The sequence below is a fragment of the Typopeltis vanoorti genome, chromosome 24, assembly GCF_054136105.1.
Source record: "Typopeltis vanoorti isolate ZY-2024b chromosome 24, IOZ_Tvanoo_1.0, whole genome shotgun sequence".
In the NCBI taxonomy this organism is placed as follows: domain Eukaryota; kingdom Metazoa; phylum Arthropoda; class Arachnida; order Uropygi; family Thelyphonidae; genus Typopeltis; species Typopeltis vanoorti.
Window position 1 is genome coordinate 58851620 of NC_143572.1, and position 20959 is coordinate 58872578.

Consider the following 20959-nt stretch of genomic DNA (forward strand, 5'->3'; position numbering starts at 1 on the left):
AGTTACAGATGTGGTCCCAGTGCATAAACCAGGTAAAGATTCACAACTGCCTGAAAGCTATCGACCCATCAGCCTAATCTTCGCTCGTCGTCGCTTGGTGTTGTACTGATTAGATCGTCGGCTTGTCGTGAGCTAATGAAAAGATTAGTAGTATTTTGTGTTAACATTAGAAAGTTTACTAGAATTTTAAGTAGTATTGTTTGCTTTTTGATTCTTGGTGTGTCTGTGCAATTTTTGCGTGTTTTCTGTTATTTTAATTATCAATTTTAAGATGAGATAGCGTACACATGGCACCGATAAAGAAAAAAATGGCGGCCAGGTCGCCATGTTTGTTTAAGAGTTTTGATGTAAACGAATTTATGCAATGTACTGTCTGTGAGATGTATGCTTTGCGAAGAGCGGTGGGAGTCTGGTTAGAGGGTGATAGTGGAGTTAATATGTGCAGAAAGTGTAAAGAGAATGAGGATTTCAAGCGTGTCTCGTGTGGCGAGAGTGATATCGTTAACGATAGTCAGAATGTAGAAAATGGCGGTGTGCTAGAGAACTGCGTGGTAGTGCCAGATAGGTGTGAGAGCGTCGTTGAAAGTGTAAATGAAGGTAGAAATATAGAACGAATGGATGATTTGATTGATAATGAAAATGGTGAGATAAATGCGAGTAGTGAAATTGCCCGTTTGAACGGTGCGATACACAGAGCTAAAAGGCAACTGGAGCGTATGGAAAAATGTGTGCCGAACGTACCGACTAATAACCGGCGAAAGTCTGTTACGGCAAATAATAGAATGTTCGTAAACGAAAATAATATGAAGGAGCGAGTACTGTATGGGGATTCGATATTAAGAGGTGTAATAGTTGAGAGTTTAACGAAGTCGTACCAGCCGGGTGCGAACATAAAGGACGTCAGCGAATCTGTGTGAGGGAATTATTTGAGGTAGCAAAAGAGAAGAGTGAGAGAGTTAGGATGGTGAGTATCTTACCGCGGTATGACAGCGAAGTGTTTAGAAGGAGGGCCATAATTGCCAATGACTTTATGCGTGGGTTATGCATGGAGAGTGGTGTGGAATTTGTGGAATGAGTTCGATGGGCGAAAGGACTTATATAAAATGGATGGGTTACATTTCAATGGAGTTGGTGTACGAAGACTTGAAAAAGTGTTGATGAATGATGTGGAAGTGGATGTACAGACTCAGGGAAACTAGATTTATTAAGAGGGGGGGGGAAGTAGATATGCACACTTTAGGGAGGCAGTTGAGTGTATGAATCAGTGTATTATGGCCGAGCGAGTACGAAGGACAACAAATCAGAATGGGATAGTTAGTATAAGGCATCAAAGTAGGAATGGGACAAATGGGCTTCTGCAATTCATGTACACTAATGCCAGGAGTATTAGGAACAAGAAGGAAGAGTTTTTGGCCATGGTTGGCACTTCCAGGCCGCAGGTTGTTGGTATTAGTGACACATGGCTGACAGAAGATGATAAAGCTAGTGGGATTGAATGCGACGGGTATAGCGTGTTCAGGAGTGACAGGGTGAATAAAAAGGGGGGGGAGTGTTATTGATGATAGCTGATGAGCTACAGCCAAGGAGTATAGAAATTGAACTGCAGGATAGAGAAAAGAGCACATTTGAGGATGTTTGGTGTGAGATAGAATCTAGCAGAATAAAATATACAATTGGGTGCTGCTATAGACCAGGTGATGGAATAGATGGTGGGGATAGTATGCATAGGTAAATAGAAGAAATGAGTGGAAGGAGGGTAATTATTATGGGTGATTTCAATTATGGTATCATTGTCTGGAAAGAGGAGAGGGCACATGGGAGGAAGGAATTGGATTTTATACGGTTATTAAGGGACAACTATCTACGGCAACATGTAGTGAAAATACCAGGGGGAAGAGAGTGCTGGACCTCGTAACTGCAACTGAGAATGTGGCTGTAACGAACATGACCATGTTGCCACCAATTGGTGAAAGTGACCAAAAGGTCATGACTTGGGAGGTGGCTAAAGGAGGGGAATTTACAATTAAAACAGGGTACATGTGGAATTACCGGGCTGGTATGTATGACAAGCTTAGGTGTGTGCTTGGCTCAGTGCCATGGCATGTAAAACTGCAAGGGCTGGATGTTGATAGTGCATGGGAGGTGGTTAAGAACTGTTTGCAGGAGGCAATGGTTGACTGTATACCAAGAGTCCGAATAATAAATCAAGTAGGGGTTAAATGGATGAATAACCCTATTAAGCTTGGGCTGCAAAAATAGAAACAATTGTGGAGGGAATTTAAGGAGAAAGGTGACCAGCAAGCGCAGGAACAGTATAAAGCTCAGGCCAGGATGGTAACAAGGGTGGTAAGAAAAGCAAAAGCAGATTACGAAAGAAAATTGGCCATGCAGGCTAAAGAGAATCCCAAACAGTTTTTTCAATATGTTGCAAGTAAAAGGAAAAATTCTCATGGTAGAATGATCTTAAAAAAATGCTGAGGGTAGGGAGGTAACCGAATCAGTCGATATTGTGGAATTACTGAGCGAGCACTTTGCAAGAGTATATCATCCAGGTGGTGACATTGCAGGAATGGAAGAACCAACAGCTTATACTGGAATTGTGATGAATGAAGTAGAGGTAACTAGTCTATTACAGAACCTCAATGTCAATACATCTGTGGGATTTGATGGCATACCAGCTCATGTCGTAGGTGAAGGGGCTAACGAGTTGTCGGTGCCCTTGACCATTTTGTTAATTTGAGCCTCGGGTCTGGTTCAGTCCCAAGGGAGTGGAAAGAGGGGAAAATAGTTCCGCTGCATACAGGTGGTTCCAAGGCTGCTGTTGAAAATTACTGGCCAATCAGCATAACAGGAATCATGATCAAGGTCTTAGAGAAAATAGTCAAGAGGAAAATACAAGATTGGATAGAAGAAAATGGGATACTGTATCGGGAACAGCATGGTTTTGTGAAGGGTAGGTCATGCCTCAGTAACTTGCTCACGTATTGTAACACAGTGACGGCTGAATTGGATAAGGGTAATGTGTTTACAGTGATTCTACTGGACCTTGCTAAGGCCTTTGACAGGATACCACATGGAATTCTAATCAGTAAATTGCAGCATATGGGGATGGACATAGGGTTGGTGAGACGGATAGGAGGGTGGTTGACGGAGAGATATCAGAGAGTGGTTTACTCAGGAGTAGAATCCACAAGACGGCCTGTGACTAGTGGAGTGCCACAAGGATCTGTTCTTGGACCACTGCTGTTTAGTTTGTTCATTAATGATATAGGAAAGGATCTGAGAGGAACAGTTCATTTGTTTGCGGATGATGCGAAGTTGGATAGGGCAATTGTGAATGCAGATGACGTCAAAATTTTGCAGGATGATTTGGATAGATTGGAGGTCTGGGCTAAGGAGAATGGATGTCAATTTAATGTGGCAAAATGTAAGGTTATGCATTTTGGGGTGAAAAGATTGGCGGCAGTTTACTGCATTGGTGGAACTGTGCTCCAGGAAATTGATGAGGCACGAGATTTAGGAGTGTTGGTGGATAAGGAATTGAAATTTAGGGGACACATTGCAAAAGTGGCCAAATCAGCTCATCAAATCACGTGGTTGCTGAAGAATACGTTGACAAGCAGAGACAAGCAGGTTATTATTCCTCTGTATCGAGCCTTGATAAGACCCCATCTCGACTACTGTGCCCAGATTTGGTCACCTAGGTTTATTCTTGATGGGGAGGAGGTTGAGAGGATCCAGAAGTGAGTGACCAAGATGATAGCAGGTCTGTGGAATGAACCTTATGAGAACAGCTTGAGGATTTGTGGGTTGCAAAAATTGGTTGATAGGCAGAGGAGGGGAGATATGATTGAGACATTCAAATTACTCAAGGGTTTCTATAAAATTAATTCAGAAGATATCTTTTAGAACAGGGCTGGTTGTGGGAGGACATCCATGGAAACTGGGCAAAAGTGTGATTAGTAAAGGTGTTAGAGCTGAGTTCTTTACTTTTAGAGTAGTGAATGAGTGGAATGCGCTCCCTGAGTCTGTGGTGGATGCTGTGACAGTGAATGAGTTTAAGGCGAGGTATGATAGATACTGTATGAATGTCGAATAGTGTTGTGATGAATATGATTTGGGGCCTCCCTCGATGAGTCTAATGCCTCCCTGGAGTTGCCCCTAATAATAGTAATAGTAATAATAGTAATAATCTCAAACTTAGGCAAAATTGCCGAAAAAATCATCCTCTCCAAACTCCAAGCCTCAGTAAACTAGTTAAATATCCTTTCAAAGGAACAATTTGGCTTCCGACAAAATCACAGTACTACTCAACAGATTCATAGGATAATTGAGTACATCACCACTGGCTACAATTGGCACCAGCACACTGGAGCAGTTTTCCTCGACATAGAAAAAGCTTTTGATAAGATATGGCACTTCGGATTACTAAACAAACTCATCTCAGCAGGCATGCCATCAAGAATCGTCCACCTAATTAAATCTTACCTCCAGGACATACACATACAAGTCAAAATAAACGGAAGAGTTTCAAGTCAGCGACGGATCTCTGCAGGAGTTCCTCAAGGTTCCCTGCTGGCACCGATCTTATTCTTGATATATATGGCAGACATCCCACCCAACCCAATGTCATCCACTACTGTGGATGACATTTAGTACTGCTGTATCATCCGCACTCTATGCGGATGACACAGCAGTACTTGCCAGATATCTACAACCACATCTCGTTACTAAAAAACTGCAAGAAAACCTACCAAAACTAGAACAATTGTTCACCAAATGGAGATTGCAAGTGAATCCCCAAAAGAGTATAGCGATACTTTTCAGCAGAAGATTGGCAACTCCCAAGAGAGACCTTTATCTATTCAACACCAAAATCCCCTGGCAAACAGAAACAAAGTATCTTAGGGTAATTCTAGACAAAAAAATTATCGTTCAACCCACACATCAAAGCCTTATGCGCGAAAGCATCTAAAACCATCGCACAACTTTACCCTCTAATAAATAGAAAAAGCAAGGTAAATACCAGAATCAAAGTACTCCTCTACCTGCTGACGATCCGCCCCATAATAACATATGCATCTCCAACCTGGTGTCACACATCTAACACCAGCATCATCAGGCTGCAGAGAGTGCAGAATAAGTGTTTGCGCATGATCATGGATGCACCGTGGTTTGTGAGAAACGTCCAACTGCATAGAGAAACGATCTAGTTAAACAGGCAGCAAACTATGATGAAACTGACCTCTTCAAATACAAGAGGCCAAAAGCCATCCTAAATACTAGCAAAAACGATTAATCTCCGTGTCCCTCACCCACAGGGCGAGCTTACAGCCCATAAATCTTTCCTTCAATTCGTCCTCCCTTCACCCTTCTGGCCAGTGATGTTATGTTATGTAAGTGAGGTCTAGCGTTGTAAAGGATCTCCTTCTGCGTTTAATTTCATCTGTGGGATTACGCTGGATAGTTGAAATGGCCAGTAGAACCAAACTAACCAAAAAAAGCTGAAGGTTTTTTTTTGGTTACATTGGACAAGCAGTTTACTACACACGGATAAAATTGAGGAAAGACAAATTTATAAATTGACGGTGCATTCTACTTTGGATATGGACGTTTTATTTTATTTATTTATTTTATTTATATGAAAAAAAAAATATTAATCATTGAGTAGTATTAGATGTTGACCCACCAAGTGCTTCTAAAATGGTCGTTTGAGTTTCACTCATTAAAAGAAAAGTCGCAAAATGAAAAAAAAAAGCACTAAAAAAACCCTACCAGGATTAAATAGATAAAAAGAATATCAAAAATGTTATAAAAACTAGTATACGAAGTATAAAAGCCTGTTGAATCTAATAAACGGATAAAAACACGTGAACAAATTGGGGAGATCTGGTACGGGAGATCCCGAGGTGGTCCTGAGCCCTCTAAGGGGTCAGGACCACCTCGATGTTCGGTTTTTGCAGCCTGTATTTGTTCGGAACCAATTCAGGCCCCACTATATTGGAATAAAGTGAAATTAGACTAAAATGAAAAAAACTAATAAAATCTCAGTTTAAAAGATCATAAAAACAGTGATGTTACGGATAAATGCACACTTTAATTCTCCCCTGTGTAATCTGACATATGTTCGTGGTCTACGCCATCTCCTTAGGAACAGTCTTTCGCCCCAGAGATATCTTTCCTGTTAAAGGAATCGAGGGAGATAGGCGGAGAAGCACTTCCTAATTCGATGGTAGATTCTGTCTTCTTCAGTGTGATGTTTTTTTTTACGTACTGTCCATATCTGATATTTTGGAACATTGATAAGAAAAAATTGGATTTTTATTTTTTTCCAGCACCGGTTTGGGAATCTGCAATAGTACTACCTCAGAGAAAGTGGTAAGAAACCTGAGCACTTCAACCAACCTTACACTGATAAAAGATATGCCCCTACAGTTTCAAACCCATTACTGCCTGGGAGTCTGACGTAAGCGATTTCTCCGAGGCAAATGAAAAGGTTTTCCACAGTTGATTTTGATATTCTTAAAAATGCGCCTCTTCATTTGTGCATAAATCAGTCGTGTCAAAACAAAAAATGAAATCGAAAATTGTCCAATAGAGCTTTGGGCTAAACTAAATGGAGGCATCCCGAATCCCATCTGTATCAAATCTTTTTAGTGCTTTACATTTTGTATAGTATAGTACCACTCTGGCCCCATCTCCGCACATGGTCTAGCGTGGCCGGTGGTCCTAAAACAGGATAGGAAATACTTGTTTCAAAGTTTCCTGAAAAACAGAAAACCCAAAAAAGGAAACACGTAGGTTTTCGAGAGTTTTCTTAGGCGAAAAAGTCGCGCTGTGAAAAATATATGAAAAGATAAAGAGTTATTACAATGTGCAGGCCGTATTATATCGAAACAGCGTTGTATAGGTACCGCGTTATATGAGGATTACCTGTATTGTGACCACAGCTTGTTTATAAGTTCACTTTCAGTCTATCGTGTAGGATATTGTGTCCTTTCGGAGACTTCTTTAAATTTGCCAACATAGCTATTAAGATTCAGTAGATGAACATTTTTGGAGTATCCAAATTACCTTCCTTAGCAGTACGATAAATAGGCCATAATTTCAATTTTTTTAGAATGATGTTATTTAGAATTTTCAGGATAATATATTTCTTGTTCCCTTTGCTTTTTAAGGACAAACTCTCAGACGAAAGCCATCCTATCTTATTCTACTCGCAAGCAAATTTCTGACAATACTGTGAAACAGTATTGTCAGAAATATTTATTCTCCAGCACTTTTTTCGTTTGCGAATTACTGTTGACTACTATGTAATTGTTCTTAATTAATTTTATTATCCAACAAAGTTTCAGGTTAAGATAATTCAAAGTGCCTTCTATTTCATCGAGTTGCAGTACAGTTGAATTGCATTTCTCTTCTTCTTCTTCAACCTTTTGGTTCTGTCCACTGCTGGACGAAGGTCTCCCCATGATTTTCCAGACCACTCTGTTTTCTGCCTCTCCCATCCATCTCACTCCTGCAATTAGTTCCATTCATCCCTCCACTTTCTTCTCAGTCTTACTCTTTGTCTTGCTCCGTCCATTGGTCTCCACTCTGTTGTTTTTATAGTCCATCTCCCATCACTGCATCTGGCAATATGGCCATCCCACCTCCACTTAGCCTGTTTAATGTATTTTACAATATCCATGACATCTGTTTGAGATCTTATCCAGATATTTGTATTTCTATCTCTTAATGTTATTTTTAGCATACTTCTCTCCATGCGATGTTGTGTTGTTCTCAGCTTTTTGTTTAGGTTTCTGTTCAAGTCTATGTTTCTCCTCCGTATGTTACGACAGGAAGTATGCGCTGGTCGAAAGCTTTCCTTTTCAGACTCATAGGGATGTCACTTCTGAATATGTCTCTCATTTTCCCATGAACCATCCATCCAAGGTGAATTCTTCGTTCAAACTCTTTTCTTTGGCAATCCTCTAGGTGTTTAAAAACGAAATTAAAAACTAAAGACCTATAAGCCTACTTCCCACATATATAAGGTCTTCACAAAAATTATAAATAACAGAATAAAATCTAGACTCGAGGGAATGCAATCCTGTGAACAAGCTGGATTGAGAAAGAATTACACTACTTTGTACCATATTTACACATTAAGACAGCTCATTGAAAAATCAATTGGATACAAGAAACCCTTACGTCTGGCCTATATATATATACTACGAAAAAGCATTTGATTCAGTTAAAACATCTGCAACACTAAAAGCAGTTGAAACCCGAGAACTGAGGAACCATATATTGAAACACTAAAACATATTTACAATAATGCAACTTCTGTAATTAAATTATATAAAAACACTGAAAAGTTCCCAACACAAAACGGCATCTGGCAAGGCGACACCATATCTCCCAAATTATTTTCAGCTGCACTAGAGGAAGTTTTTAGAAGCCTTGATTGGGAAACAAAAGGAATAAACATAAATGGAGAAAGGCTGCATCATCTGAAATTTGCAGACGATATTGTGCAAATATCAGATCATCTTGAAAATCTGGAAGGCTAAACCAACTAAATGACGCCTCCAAAGTAATTGGACTAAAAATAAATAGAAAAAAAACAAAAATAATGGTGAATAAATACATAAATCATAGAACTATCAAAGTTGAAAACCATGAAATAGAACAAGTTACTTCATATGTATATTTGGGCCAATCATTATCTTTTCAGGAGTGCCAAAGAAAAGAGATTGAACGAAGAATTCACCTTGGATGGATGGTTTATGGGAAAATTAGAGACATATTCAGAAGTGACATCCCTATGAGTCTAAAAAAGGAAAGCTTTCGACCAGTGCACACTTCCTGTCCTAACATACGGAGGAGAAACATGGACTTTAACAGAAACCGAAACAAAAAGCTGAGAAACAACACAACATCGCATGGAGGGAAAAATGCTAAAAATAACATTAAGAGATAGAAAGACAAATACCTGGATAAGATCTCAAACAGGTATCATGGATATTGTAAAATACATTAAACAGGCTAAGTGGAGATGGGCTGGCCATATTGCCAGATGTAGTGATGGGAGATGGACTAGAAAAACAACAGAATGGAGATGACAAAGATGAAGACTAAGAAGAAAGTGGAGGGATGAACTAATTGCAGGAGTGAGATGGATGGGAGAGGCAGAAAATAGAGTGGTCTGGAAAATCATGGGGGAGACCTTCGTCCAGCAGTGGACAGAAGAAGAAGAAGAAGAAGAAAAAGAGAAATCAATTGAACTGTACGGCAACTCGATGAAATAGAAGGTACTTTAAATTATCTTAACCTGAAACTTTGTCGGATTATAAAATTCATTAAGAACAATTACTCAGTAGTCAACAGTAATTTACAAATGAAAAAAAAGTGCTGGGGAATAAACAAACAGTTCACCATGTTAATCACCAAATTCTCAGAGAAGAGAATTTGATCAAATCAGCGTTGATAAAATTCTTCAATTTTATCAACCTTGAATATAAAAAAAAAGAAATTAGAAAAAAGTTGACTGGAAGGCAACATCAATCAGCACTAGAATTCTGTTTCTGGTGTTTATTCAATACGAGTTCCTTTTTATTAAATTCTCATCATAAGTAAACAACTTGATGAAAAATTTCTGACATTTTTTGAAAATTAAAACTTGACTTAGTAGCAAACTTTAGTACAAATTGTCATCTGTCAAGTAGAAGAAAAGCAAAATAATTTTGTGAAAACTGCATTGTCATCTCCTACTTTGTTCCAAGAAGGCTACATTCAGCCATATGTTACATTTTTTAAAAAAATTAGAAATCGTCACATACAATAAATAAATGAAATCCTTAAAAAAAGATGCAAATATATATTTTTATCTACATTGGTATAGGATTAAAAATAATTCCTCTTTACGACAAACTAGCATCTTTTTAAGGATTTAATTTTGTTTTTCCATTATGAATTCAAAAGCTCAATAGATTTTCTATTGTGATCAATATCTCTTTTCCCATATATACATCACAATTAAGCCAAGAAAGTGTGTGAACTTGTTAACGTTCTGATGAGTTTACTGTGCAGTGTTTACCATATATTAATTGCATGTCATATGGATATTACCAAAGCATCCATCTTGTGTTCCTAACCCTAATTAGTAATAGTTTGTTGCCTGATTGTCTTTTTAATTTGTGTAGTCAAAACCAGATTTCTTTTGAAGTTAAAATAGATCAACAGATCGACGTTAACTTATAACCAGCAATTATACCTTAAGATTCTGAGTTTTCCTTCCGTCAGATAACAAAGTAGTTAATTAATGGCATTGACATACTTCAGCATAAGCGTATCTCAGTTATATGCTAGCATTGCATTTATGGGAGACCGAATACACTGGCTGCAAGGAGAACTGTCGAGGCCACATATGGAGATGAGACTGAGTTCCGTCTGTGTTGACGTCTCATTGCATGCATCACTTCCTATTTATCTCTTCCCCATCACATACTATGGACCACAACCCAAAGAAATGAGATTTTACTGCTGATCTCAAAAATCCTACGACAAAAAAATAGTTCAAACTCCCATAAAAGCAAAAGAAAAATCCAACCCACCAACATTAATTCTTACCAAAAAGAAAACTTTCCACATCCACTTAACGTCCATATATTTCAAATCCGGAAGGCTATTAAATTCATAGCAACATTCAAAACGAAAGTGAAGTTGAATCGATCCTGATTAATGTACGTTATCCATTTAACACTAGTGATAAACATAGACTTAAAGGCAGTAGCTTGTTGTTATCAATCAAATAAATACTGATAATGCGTTATCTTTGAAAAAAAAAAAAAAGCTCTGACAAAATCTGTGGCGGTCGTTAATCCTATTGCACGTATCTACATTAGCATTAAACCCAACGTAAGGAAACAAAGCTTCTGTAAATAGCCCCCAATCAGGACGCAGGTTTCAAGAACAGAATATCCGTTCTGAAACATTATAAATTATTTTAAAATAGTTAATATAAAAAAAAATTATTTTTTATATTAACCCTACACACGTAAAGTTGCACAAACTATAGTGGACCATTTAGGCAAATTGTATGGGGAAAGCTGGATAACTGCAGAATTATGTACAGATATTGACTAGTGGCTCCCCCTGTTTGTTAAGATAATATCAAAGGTTTGGTGGATTCCGAAATTGTATACGATTAAAGACCCAAATATTGTGAAAAGTCAAATGTGACATGAATCTCAAATTTGGCAAAGAAAATTATCTGATAATAAAGTAAATAGAGTTAGTATAGATGCATAGTAATTATAAAGATGACTGGATAGCAAATGTCTATCATTTTCATGTAATTGACTAAATTCCGAAGTGTTTATATCCAAACTTGCACACATGCCAAAAGTAAGTAACGTATTTCTAATAAATATTATTATGATATTAATTGTAATTAAGAGGGCGCCTGTGTAGCTTAGTGGAAATGGCATGTGCTTACACGTCTATGGCGCTAGAGCTCCCGAAGAATGAGCACCTTAAATGCTAATCTAGCTGGAAAAAGTGTTTTAAAATTCCAGTCACTTCAGGTCTCCAGTAAGCAAAGTACTGTTACGAACTAAAATGACCTGGATAGCGTGGACAGTCACTTGCGTGGGGGGAGGGCTACAGGGACGCTTTTCGTGGTGATGTCTGTTGTTGATGCCAAACAAATTAGATGATAGACAAAAATAATTCATAACTTCATCTTTTATTTGCAGTTTCTATTTTTATAGCGGCAACACAATAAGCATCTGATGCAATATCACATTGATTGTTCTTGTTTCTGGCGATCCTGACATATCCACATTCACCCCATTCTTCTCCCCAGCTGCAAAAAAAAAAAGATCAAATCAGTTGATTGAAATTCTGTGTTTCAGTTTCCGAGCTATTGTTGTTATTCATGTCGAAGTTTCTGAAACAAACTACGAGGATGCTGAGTATAAGGAAATAATTGAATAGCTCAAATTAATGATTTTGCAGCCGACGTTTCGCTAGTTTCAGCTAGCATTATCAGAGACAACTTAACACTACACAATCAGCATAGACAAATTAAAATAACACGAATAACAAAGACGCGTGCCTGGAGGGCGACAGGGGAATACTCATGGACAGATAGACCAGTGCACCAAAGCTGTTTAAAACCATCCCGTCCATTCTCTTGCACTTCACCGAGTTTTGTAGAACCTGTGCCACTTCCAGGAACAGTCTCTCCGAATTAAACCGGGATTTGTAAATTAGCCTTCCATCTTACGAAGTGGTCTTTCTCCTGGGAGGGAGGGAGAGTGTCTAATCCTTGATTTGTCTTAGGCAGGTAAATATTTTGTTTAAAGGTTTGTATACAGTTTTGATTGTCTGTCTTTTCAGGAGGAAACCCAGTTTATTGTTGTGTTGGAGTTTTATATGTTCTACAAAACCCTAGTTATCTAAACAGAATGGTCGGTATGATTTTAAACAGATTTTGGCACATGTCCCTACCTATCCATCAGCATTACCAACAGGAATCACAGCGAAGAACGCCACTATCACCCACTACGCACGTGGCTATCCTTCTTATCTAGATCATTTTAGTCTGTCTTCACTGATTGTGTAGTGTTAAATTGACTTTGATAATGCTAGCTTAAACTAGTTAAACACCTGTAAATAATTAATTTGAGCTGTTAAATTATTAGCTTACATTCAGTGTCCTTTTAGTTTTATTCAGAAATTTCAATATGAATAACACGTGATTAAAAGCTGTCAATGCAATTCACCAAGAATTATAATTTATTCTTCTGTGTCAAGTGAAATATAAATATAAATAAAATTACGAAAATCAAAACAAAAAATATTATTGGAAACCATTAGTCAGCTGAAACTAAAAAAAATCGACCATAGAACCTAAACTCTTTCAGACAATTGTATATAGTATTAGGGTTAGGGAGAACTTGATGGTGGCTCTTGGTTTCCATACTCACTTTCCCGGATGCTGTTTAAAATTAGTGCAAGTCTTGGGTTAGATAGGGTTAAAACGACCCTTCCTACTTACTTCAGGGAATAAAAGGCAGAACGGATTTATTTATTATTTTAACCAACGAAATTGCAAAACAACAACATGCTTTGACATCTAGTGATCGCGCATGTGATTGTTAAGTACCCGTGCCTATTTTCTGAAGTATTTTTTATCTATCGTGTCTCTCGTTCTTATTTAAGGAATCTCTGCCTTTATAGAATTCGCAATAAGATACTTCAATTTAGAGTATATACTGTACATACTAACTTTATTACACTTCCATAAGCTTGAAATGTTATACATGGCGGAGACGTGATAATCCCACCATATCACATAATTTTCTTATACTGCAGATTAAAAACGTATGTGCTTTTCCCGATATTGGCTAATCAGAGAATTTGTTGAAAAAAAAGTCAAAATCATTTCGCCATCAGATACTAGATTTTATCCTATAAGATCTCTCTTCTGATCCAGCATTATAGCCATTACGAGAAGAAAGAAAATGCCTCAGAAAAATTACAATGAAAAGCTAACAAAATAAAACTAAAAAATGTTCATGTTCTTGAACTTTAAGAATAGAAACTTCAAAACGATATTTCAAAACATTTTAGTTTCACTTTTTATTACTGAATTATTCCAGAGTATATAAATAAAAGAAATAAATCGACTATCGCCTTTTATCTTCCAACAGGAATAGGCATGGGCATTTAGCCCTAATTAAATTTTTGAAGTGAACAGCGAGGCTCTACCCTTGTCACATATATTCTGTGTTGACACAGAATATCTGGGAGAGTACCATCAGCGATTTTAATTGCACCCAGAGAGGAGAATGCTGGTAGACAACTGATGCTATCTTTTGGTCACTAATCCTAGTACTATATATTATTGTTCGAACTAATGTGAGTTCTACGGTCAAATTTCTGCAGTTTACAACATGAAAAACACGAGTTTGGTAGAGTCAAAAACTCTTGCCAGGTCAGAGATCAATTAACTCAGGAATTGATCAAAGAAGACTTCAAAAAAGTTCCTCTAGTCAGCAAATGAAATCGAATTTGGAACAGTCTTTCTTCCAGCAACATAGCACTATGGATGTAAATATCAATTCCACAGAGCTACACAGGCCTTAGTAATTACAGAGTATATTTAGTATATTATAAATGAGAATATTTTGTGATACATTTGTATGGAAATAATTTTCGAAAAAAAATCAATTTGGGATTCCATTATGTGCATTGGATATACAAACGCGTCAAAGCATAATCTATAGTTTAATTGTTATGCTGCAAAATAACAGAACAATAAAAAAATTAAAATAACAATGCTTTATATAAAAATTCCTGCATTATGTTTAAATCTGCTTACTCTTTTCAAACAATTTAATATTTTTTTCTAAATATGTAAGTTATAAATCTAATTCTACAATTATGTAAATTGGAAGGGTTGAATATGAATTGGGTCATCGTATGTGATGTCTTAAGACAATGAACTTTTTTTAAAAAAATTTTCAAAGAATCTAGTAAGGATATAACATACTCGCACAGTACCGAGAAGAGGAACCACAGCTTCCTTATCTTACATCACATGATTGTTAAAGTGTTTCATTTAGCCGAGATCCCCATTGAACATTTCCATATTTCGGAATGGGGCTAGGGAAGAATTACCAGAATTCCATGCCAACCTTCCTTTGCGTTTATTGACTAAGATGACATTTTCTCATTTTACTTAACTGATTATATTCCATGTAGTTGATCTTGGATAACGTATTTGCGGATTTTACTATGATTACGAAGGGATAGGCCAGTGACATAGCTATCATACATAATATTTGTTTCTTATGTGCTGCTGTGTAAAGGTTCATAAGAACACAAGTAGGAACCCTGTTTTGTTGTGGGAAAAATAGAGTATTCACGGAGTAACCACTCCCTTCAAGTATCAAGCTAAATCTTTACCAAGGTTTATCAACTGAATCTTCTTTCTCTTGGAGAAGAGATCGAAAATCAATGAATTTTCTACATTACACAAATTTCATAAATGGTTTGCACATTTTTGAAAACCCGATCGTAAGGCAGCAAAAGTGAGATTGACCGACATTTTGTAATAGAGTTTTATTGTCAGGTATTTCACATTTTTGTACACTATCTAACCAGCCTACAGCAGTAAATTCACACTACTGATATCTATTCGCAAAGACTCATCAATAAGTTGAATCACAGTATTTTCAGAGAGGCTTAATTTATTCAGTGATTACATTATACATAATTATGTTATATTAAACAACTATAAATCTCAGTGGATTGCCTTTAGAAATCCCCTGATCCCTGATCAACACCGGAATGTCATACCTGAGTGTGCCTAAAGCAAACAAAAACAATATAATGCGTATGTCTACAGAAGAAATGTCTTTAGGGATTCATTTTTTCCTGACTTGAATAGGAATCTTTTCTAGACTACATGTTTCCAAGTTACTTCTCAAGTTATTGCTCTTTGATAAAGCCATCTACATATTTTCCTCACTGGGATTTCATCTTGCAACTCAGAAACTCGGCTGTAGAATTCACACAGTTTCAAACAATAATACCACTTAGGACTAGGAACTCAAGATGGCTTTAGCGTTGTGATCTCGTGGGTAACATTAAAATATGTCGGTAGAAATAAACTCTACTAATGACAACTAAAGGGAAATCAACTACTTATTGATTTTTAAAAGTTAGAACACTTTATTCTGATGGTCTTGATTTAGTTTCAATCAGTAAGATTGCAGTGAACGTTTGTTATTTTTATTTTTTAATAATTACACGTGCAAATAATCAAATGCACCACTCAGTGTAAGATCATTTACCTGTTCTTCACGAGCCAGTATTCTTTTTCCTTCTCTTTACCAAAGCCAATAATGAGAACTGCATGATAAATATCCGGTTGCACGTTTTTCGGTTGGGTATAAATTCCTTCTCTGAACATACAGAAATATTGTCATCATTAAATACTTCTCGCAATTACCAATAAGTTTTGTAAAAATATAAATTTAAACATTTAGACATGATTGGGGAATTTTTGGTAGTAAAATTCTAAAATTTCCATTTGCTATTGAATTGCTATAAATTGATATCAACTGACTTGTAACTAAGGAAGTGGTTGAGATTAATTTCAATTCCAACGGAAACGGGTCCTTTTTCTTTCACTGCAAGCTTAAGGGCATCCTCAGATGAGCGTATTTTTTCATAATTTGTGCATTTCACTGCAACTGCATCTTCCTTGTAGATACATCGGCCAGCCTATAAAAAGATTCAAATAGAAATCTTTTAAACATATAATGTAATATTGAGTCTTCTCAATCAATGTACAGACAAAGCTTAAGCTTATTTTCGTATCCATTTACACCACTGTGGCTTTTATTAAGCAATGTATTTATCTGACATCTAACATTCGATCTGTAAAAGAAAGATTTAAGAGAAATTCACAACGTAGGGAAATACTATTACTCAATCTACACCTGGTGTTCACTTTAAGAAATATTGAGTCGATTTATTGTGTTTAGAAGTGAGAAATATCAATATCACGTGTATTATCACGCTGATGTTCCTCTTCTTCCACAGTCATTTTTTATCCATTGCTGGACAAAGAACCCAAAAGTTTTCCATTCAGTTTTATCTTTTCTATGCCACTTGAGTTCCACCATCTTTTAACTCCATCCTCCCACCGTCTTTCTTTAGAAGCTCTTTCCACCTAGGGGATACCATTCAGATATCAACTTTCTCCATTTTTTAGTGTTACATCATGTAATATGACCTACCCATTGCCATTTGGATCTTTAAATATCCGATACAATATCTCTCTGTAATCGAAGCTCCGGCTCAAATATTGCATCTTCTATCTAGAATGATAATTCCGAGAAATGATCTTTCCATTTTCCTCTGGGTAATCCTCAACTAGTTGGTCATTTTGTAAACCAAAATAAAATCGACGTTTCACTTCCATATTTCATGATCGGAAGTATAGAACTGTCGAATATTTTTCTTTTATAAGGTAGATTGGAATGTTTTCTTTGCTTACATTAAATCATGTTAAACATTGAAATAATTTTCGATGACAGAGAGAGAGAAGTATGATAAGTTGATTCGAGTACATTGAAGTTGATCTGTGTAAAAATGTCTTAACCGTCCTCTGTTCATATTTTCATGAGTTCCGTGGAAAGAGGAGAAATGGTGAGTATCTTCAGTGCCTATGAAAGTACACTACATAAAAGGCAGAATCATATCCACTGCAAGAAAGCAATTACAGAGACTTTGAGAGAGGAAGGATCATCTTTTATCTCTTCAGGATTCATAAAGTGTTAGGAAATCAAAAGACGGGAATTGATAAGAGTTCTCTCTCTGTGACACTGATGAAATGCTATGAAGATATAGTTTTTGTCTTAAGGTAAGTAAATGTGGTTAGAAGAACAACTGTGGAACAGAACAAGAATGAAAGAATCCATATTGGTCATCTCTAATTACTTTGTGATCTTCCACATTGTGAAGAACTCAATGGTTGATGACGATTTTTGAAAACAAAGATGATAGCATGGTACAATAGCTTCATGACTTACTTTTATCTTCTATTTCAGACAGTGTTGAATCTAACTTCCTTGGGGTTAAACAGATACTAGATGATATCTTCAATAAGGAGCATCGGAAGATAGAACGTTTTCTTATATCTTTCTGGGGGAAGATCTTGATACCAAAGTCAGCTCTATTTCGTTGGGTGATGTAAAAGAATACTTGCTAACTCTAATCACTCTTTTTCTCTTATTAACCCCTATTCTTCTGTCTTTGCGTCTCAGACTACAATTTTGTTTCTTTCCTCTTCCACAGATTTAGCTTCCATAAGTTTCTCTCAGCACCATTTAATTTGGCTTTACAATGGCGTAAACAACCACTGATTCCAATCCTAACTTTCTCTTCCTTTGTCGAGTAACACTATTGTGTCCACTGTCCCAATTCACCTCGATTATGCTGTAGAATTATTCGCATTCGAATTAAGGACTTAATTTTCCAATGCATTCAACATTTCTGTCCATTCAAGACATGTTGAGCAACCGCTGTGCCTGGAGTCCCAAGAAAAAATTGAACATATCCCAAACACCTTCAGATAAGAATTACAGCTTCACAGAGGCTAAAATGAAGCATGCTAAAAATGCAAAACAACCATCAAACTCCACATTTTAGACTTCACATCTGTTTGTCCATTTTAAAAAGCAATGCCTCAGGCGCATATCTTCATACGCTTGCCAATAGGATGCGGATAACTTAGTCACCTTCAAATTTACCAAAGCGCAGTCCCATCTTTCTCGACAAAAAAAATGTTCAATCTTTCCTTACTTATAATAATACTCAGATACTTAGACAAGTGATGTGAAATCAATTACCTCTATGTACCACTAGACTAATCCTGAGGATACATCAGTCGTTGAAGTAATGTAAAATATATAAATTACATAGAAACAGCTGTCGCTACTCACCTGTCCAGTGTATTTGTGTGGGTAGGACTCTTCCGTGTAGATACCGTAAGTTTTCATATATTCGAAAGCCCAACTCACTCTACCTCCTTCATAAGCTAGAAACAGAAAATACTTTTGTTTACGTTTTCGCCATTTTAATACAAAATTAGAAACCTAAATATTTTAAATGTTTGTGGAAAGTTTATACTTCCTAAAATTGCTCATATAAGTGTTTGCATTGTGTATCATTTTACCGTCGAATTCCACACAGTCCACTATATTCTGTACACTCAGTGGTACAGGTTGTCCATTTTCCTCAGGAGGTAGGGCTCCTTCAACAGCTCCTACAGCAGAAAATGCCCAACACGTCGAGTGTGTTTCCTTAAGAAAGAACAAAGAGAGAAACACTCACATTATTTTGTTTATTGGGCTGGATGAGGAACGGTGTGTGTGTGGGGAGGGGGTGAACACCCCCACACAAATAAATAAATTAATTAAGGAATTATTGCAATAAAAGTAATTTATACATGCGATTTAAACGATAGATTATTGACCTTTTAATGTACCTGATTCTTCACATTAGTCACCTGGCCACAGCTTCTATAATCCATCGTATCCTGAGCCTGAGTGTTGTCAGTAGAAGCCGCATATCGCACTTTCTTACGATGTGATTTTTTTCCCTTTAATTGGTGGCTGTTTCGTCTTGCGAATTCTTTTGGAGGCTGTACGTCATAATAAAAGTACGATCTCAGTTAATAATAATTCATATCCATATTTTATTCAATTTTTCAACAAATTTGAGCTAGTTTTTTTTTTTATATTTAATACGAAATTATAGATGAGGTGGTGACACTTGTTGAGCCGTCTCTTCACTGCGTGCCGCTTAATTAGCGATAGCCTTGGGCCAGCTATCTCTGATTGGGTACCAGTGGAGATTGAACTGCCCACTCAGTCTCCAAAGGTTAGAGAGGGCTAAACGGCCTCGCCTACTCCCTATATACGGGAATAAAAAGGCGTTAGCTGGTTTTTTTATTACGAAATTATATAAACAACTACCTCCTTCAGCTTATTTCTGATGTATTTTAGAACTCCAACTGAAAGAGATAAGCTCAGATCTCTTTGAGTTACTCTCCTGGAGTTAAGGTCAAGTTTAGTTCATTTATTAAAATACCTAATCGTCCTGGAAAGTTTAATGGCTGCAGTTTTAATTGTATAATTTCTCTTTTTCTTAAAAAGAAAGATAAGGTAAAACATCTAAACGAAAAGTGCAAGGAAATTGAAAAAAGCAATATAATATGATGGGTAGAATAGGAGATCTGTTTAGAAAAAGAAATGATGTTGCAGGGAAGTTTATCCCTAGATTAGGAGTTGTAAAAGGTAGTTCGGGTAAATGTCTAATGGAAGAAGAATTAAAAAAAAAAGATGATAGGTGTATCTAGAAGATTTGTACAAGAAACATAATAATATTATAGGAGAATTTGTTGAGGAATCCATGATAATGAAAAGTGAAGTGATGTCAGCAATGGAACAGCTTTCAAAAGGAAAAGCTCCTGGAACTGATGGAATGTCAGTGGAATTATTGAGAGCAACTGGAGATGAAGTAGTGAATGTATTGACTGAAACTTGTTAACAGGTTTGGAAGAAAAGGTACTGAACTAGAGATTTGTAAACATCAGTGTTAATGCCAATTCCAAAGAAATCAAATCCACAGATTGTGCGAATTATAGAACCATTGCTTTAATTTCACATTCAAGTAAAGTTATGCTGAAAGTGATCCGACAAATGTTGGAGCCATATGTGAATAGAGAAATGCCACAAGAAACAGGGGGGTTTTAGGAGAGGTAAAGAAATTAGAGACCAAATAATCTGTTTTATTTGTTGTAAAAAAAGCTTTTGATTTCGTGGATCCCAACAGACTGTGGATTGTAATGAGATCAATGGGAATCTGAGCAGCATCTGATTCTCTTGATAAGAGAGTTGTATGACACCCAAGCAGCTTCACTTAAAACAGTTTTTGGAGAAACAGACAGTGTTAGAGTGGACAAAAAAGGGTGCTACTGGGTTGTATACTGTTGCCCTTCCTTTTTAATATTTATAATGAATATATTATGAGAATGACTGATTTAGACAAAGATCCAGCTGGAATTAAGATTAGTGACAGAAAAATAAATAATTTAAGATATGCAGATGATACAACCCCCATAGCAGAAACTAAGGAAAGTCTAGAGCAGTTGATTCTATTGGTTAATAGGGAAAGCAACAAAGCCGGGCTTTATCTAAACATCAGGAAAAGAAAAGTGATGGCTTCTGGCAACTTAAAGGAATTTATAATAGAGTTACATAAAATTGAGCATATTTGAAAGTTATGATTTTGCGGGGTCCAGAATCAGAAATGATGGCAAATATGAAGATGAATTTAAAAGAAGGATAGCCAGTGGAAAAAAAAAACTATGTTAAATGTGACAAAATGA

The 20959-nt window shown here is 36.7% G+C and overlaps 1 protein-coding gene across 3 annotated transcripts in view; it reads right to left on the minus strand.

Moving 5' to 3' along the window:
- Nucleotides 1-11712: 11712 nt before the first annotated feature.
- LOC150093264 (cathepsin K-like) overlaps nucleotides 11713-20959 on the minus strand; it is a 28782-nt gene continuing 19535 nt past the window's right edge. For 2 of the 3 annotated variants that reach the window (XM_090413442.1, XM_090413441.1), the window contains exons 5-10: nucleotides 19055-19210; nucleotides 18743-18869; nucleotides 18510-18604; nucleotides 16127-16284; nucleotides 15852-15962; nucleotides 11713-11851 (exon numbers count right to left, since the gene is read on the minus strand). In XM_090413442.1, the coding sequence (XP_090269568.1) occupies nucleotides 11725-11851; nucleotides 15852-15962; nucleotides 16127-16284; nucleotides 18510-18604; nucleotides 18743-18869; nucleotides 19055-19210 (774 nt within the window). In that variant the 3' untranslated portion in view covers nucleotides 11713-11724. The remainder of the gene's footprint in view (nucleotides 11852-15851; nucleotides 15963-16126; nucleotides 16285-18509; nucleotides 18605-18742; nucleotides 18870-19054; nucleotides 19211-20959) is intronic. The other variant, XM_090413443.1, reaches the window with a different exon arrangement.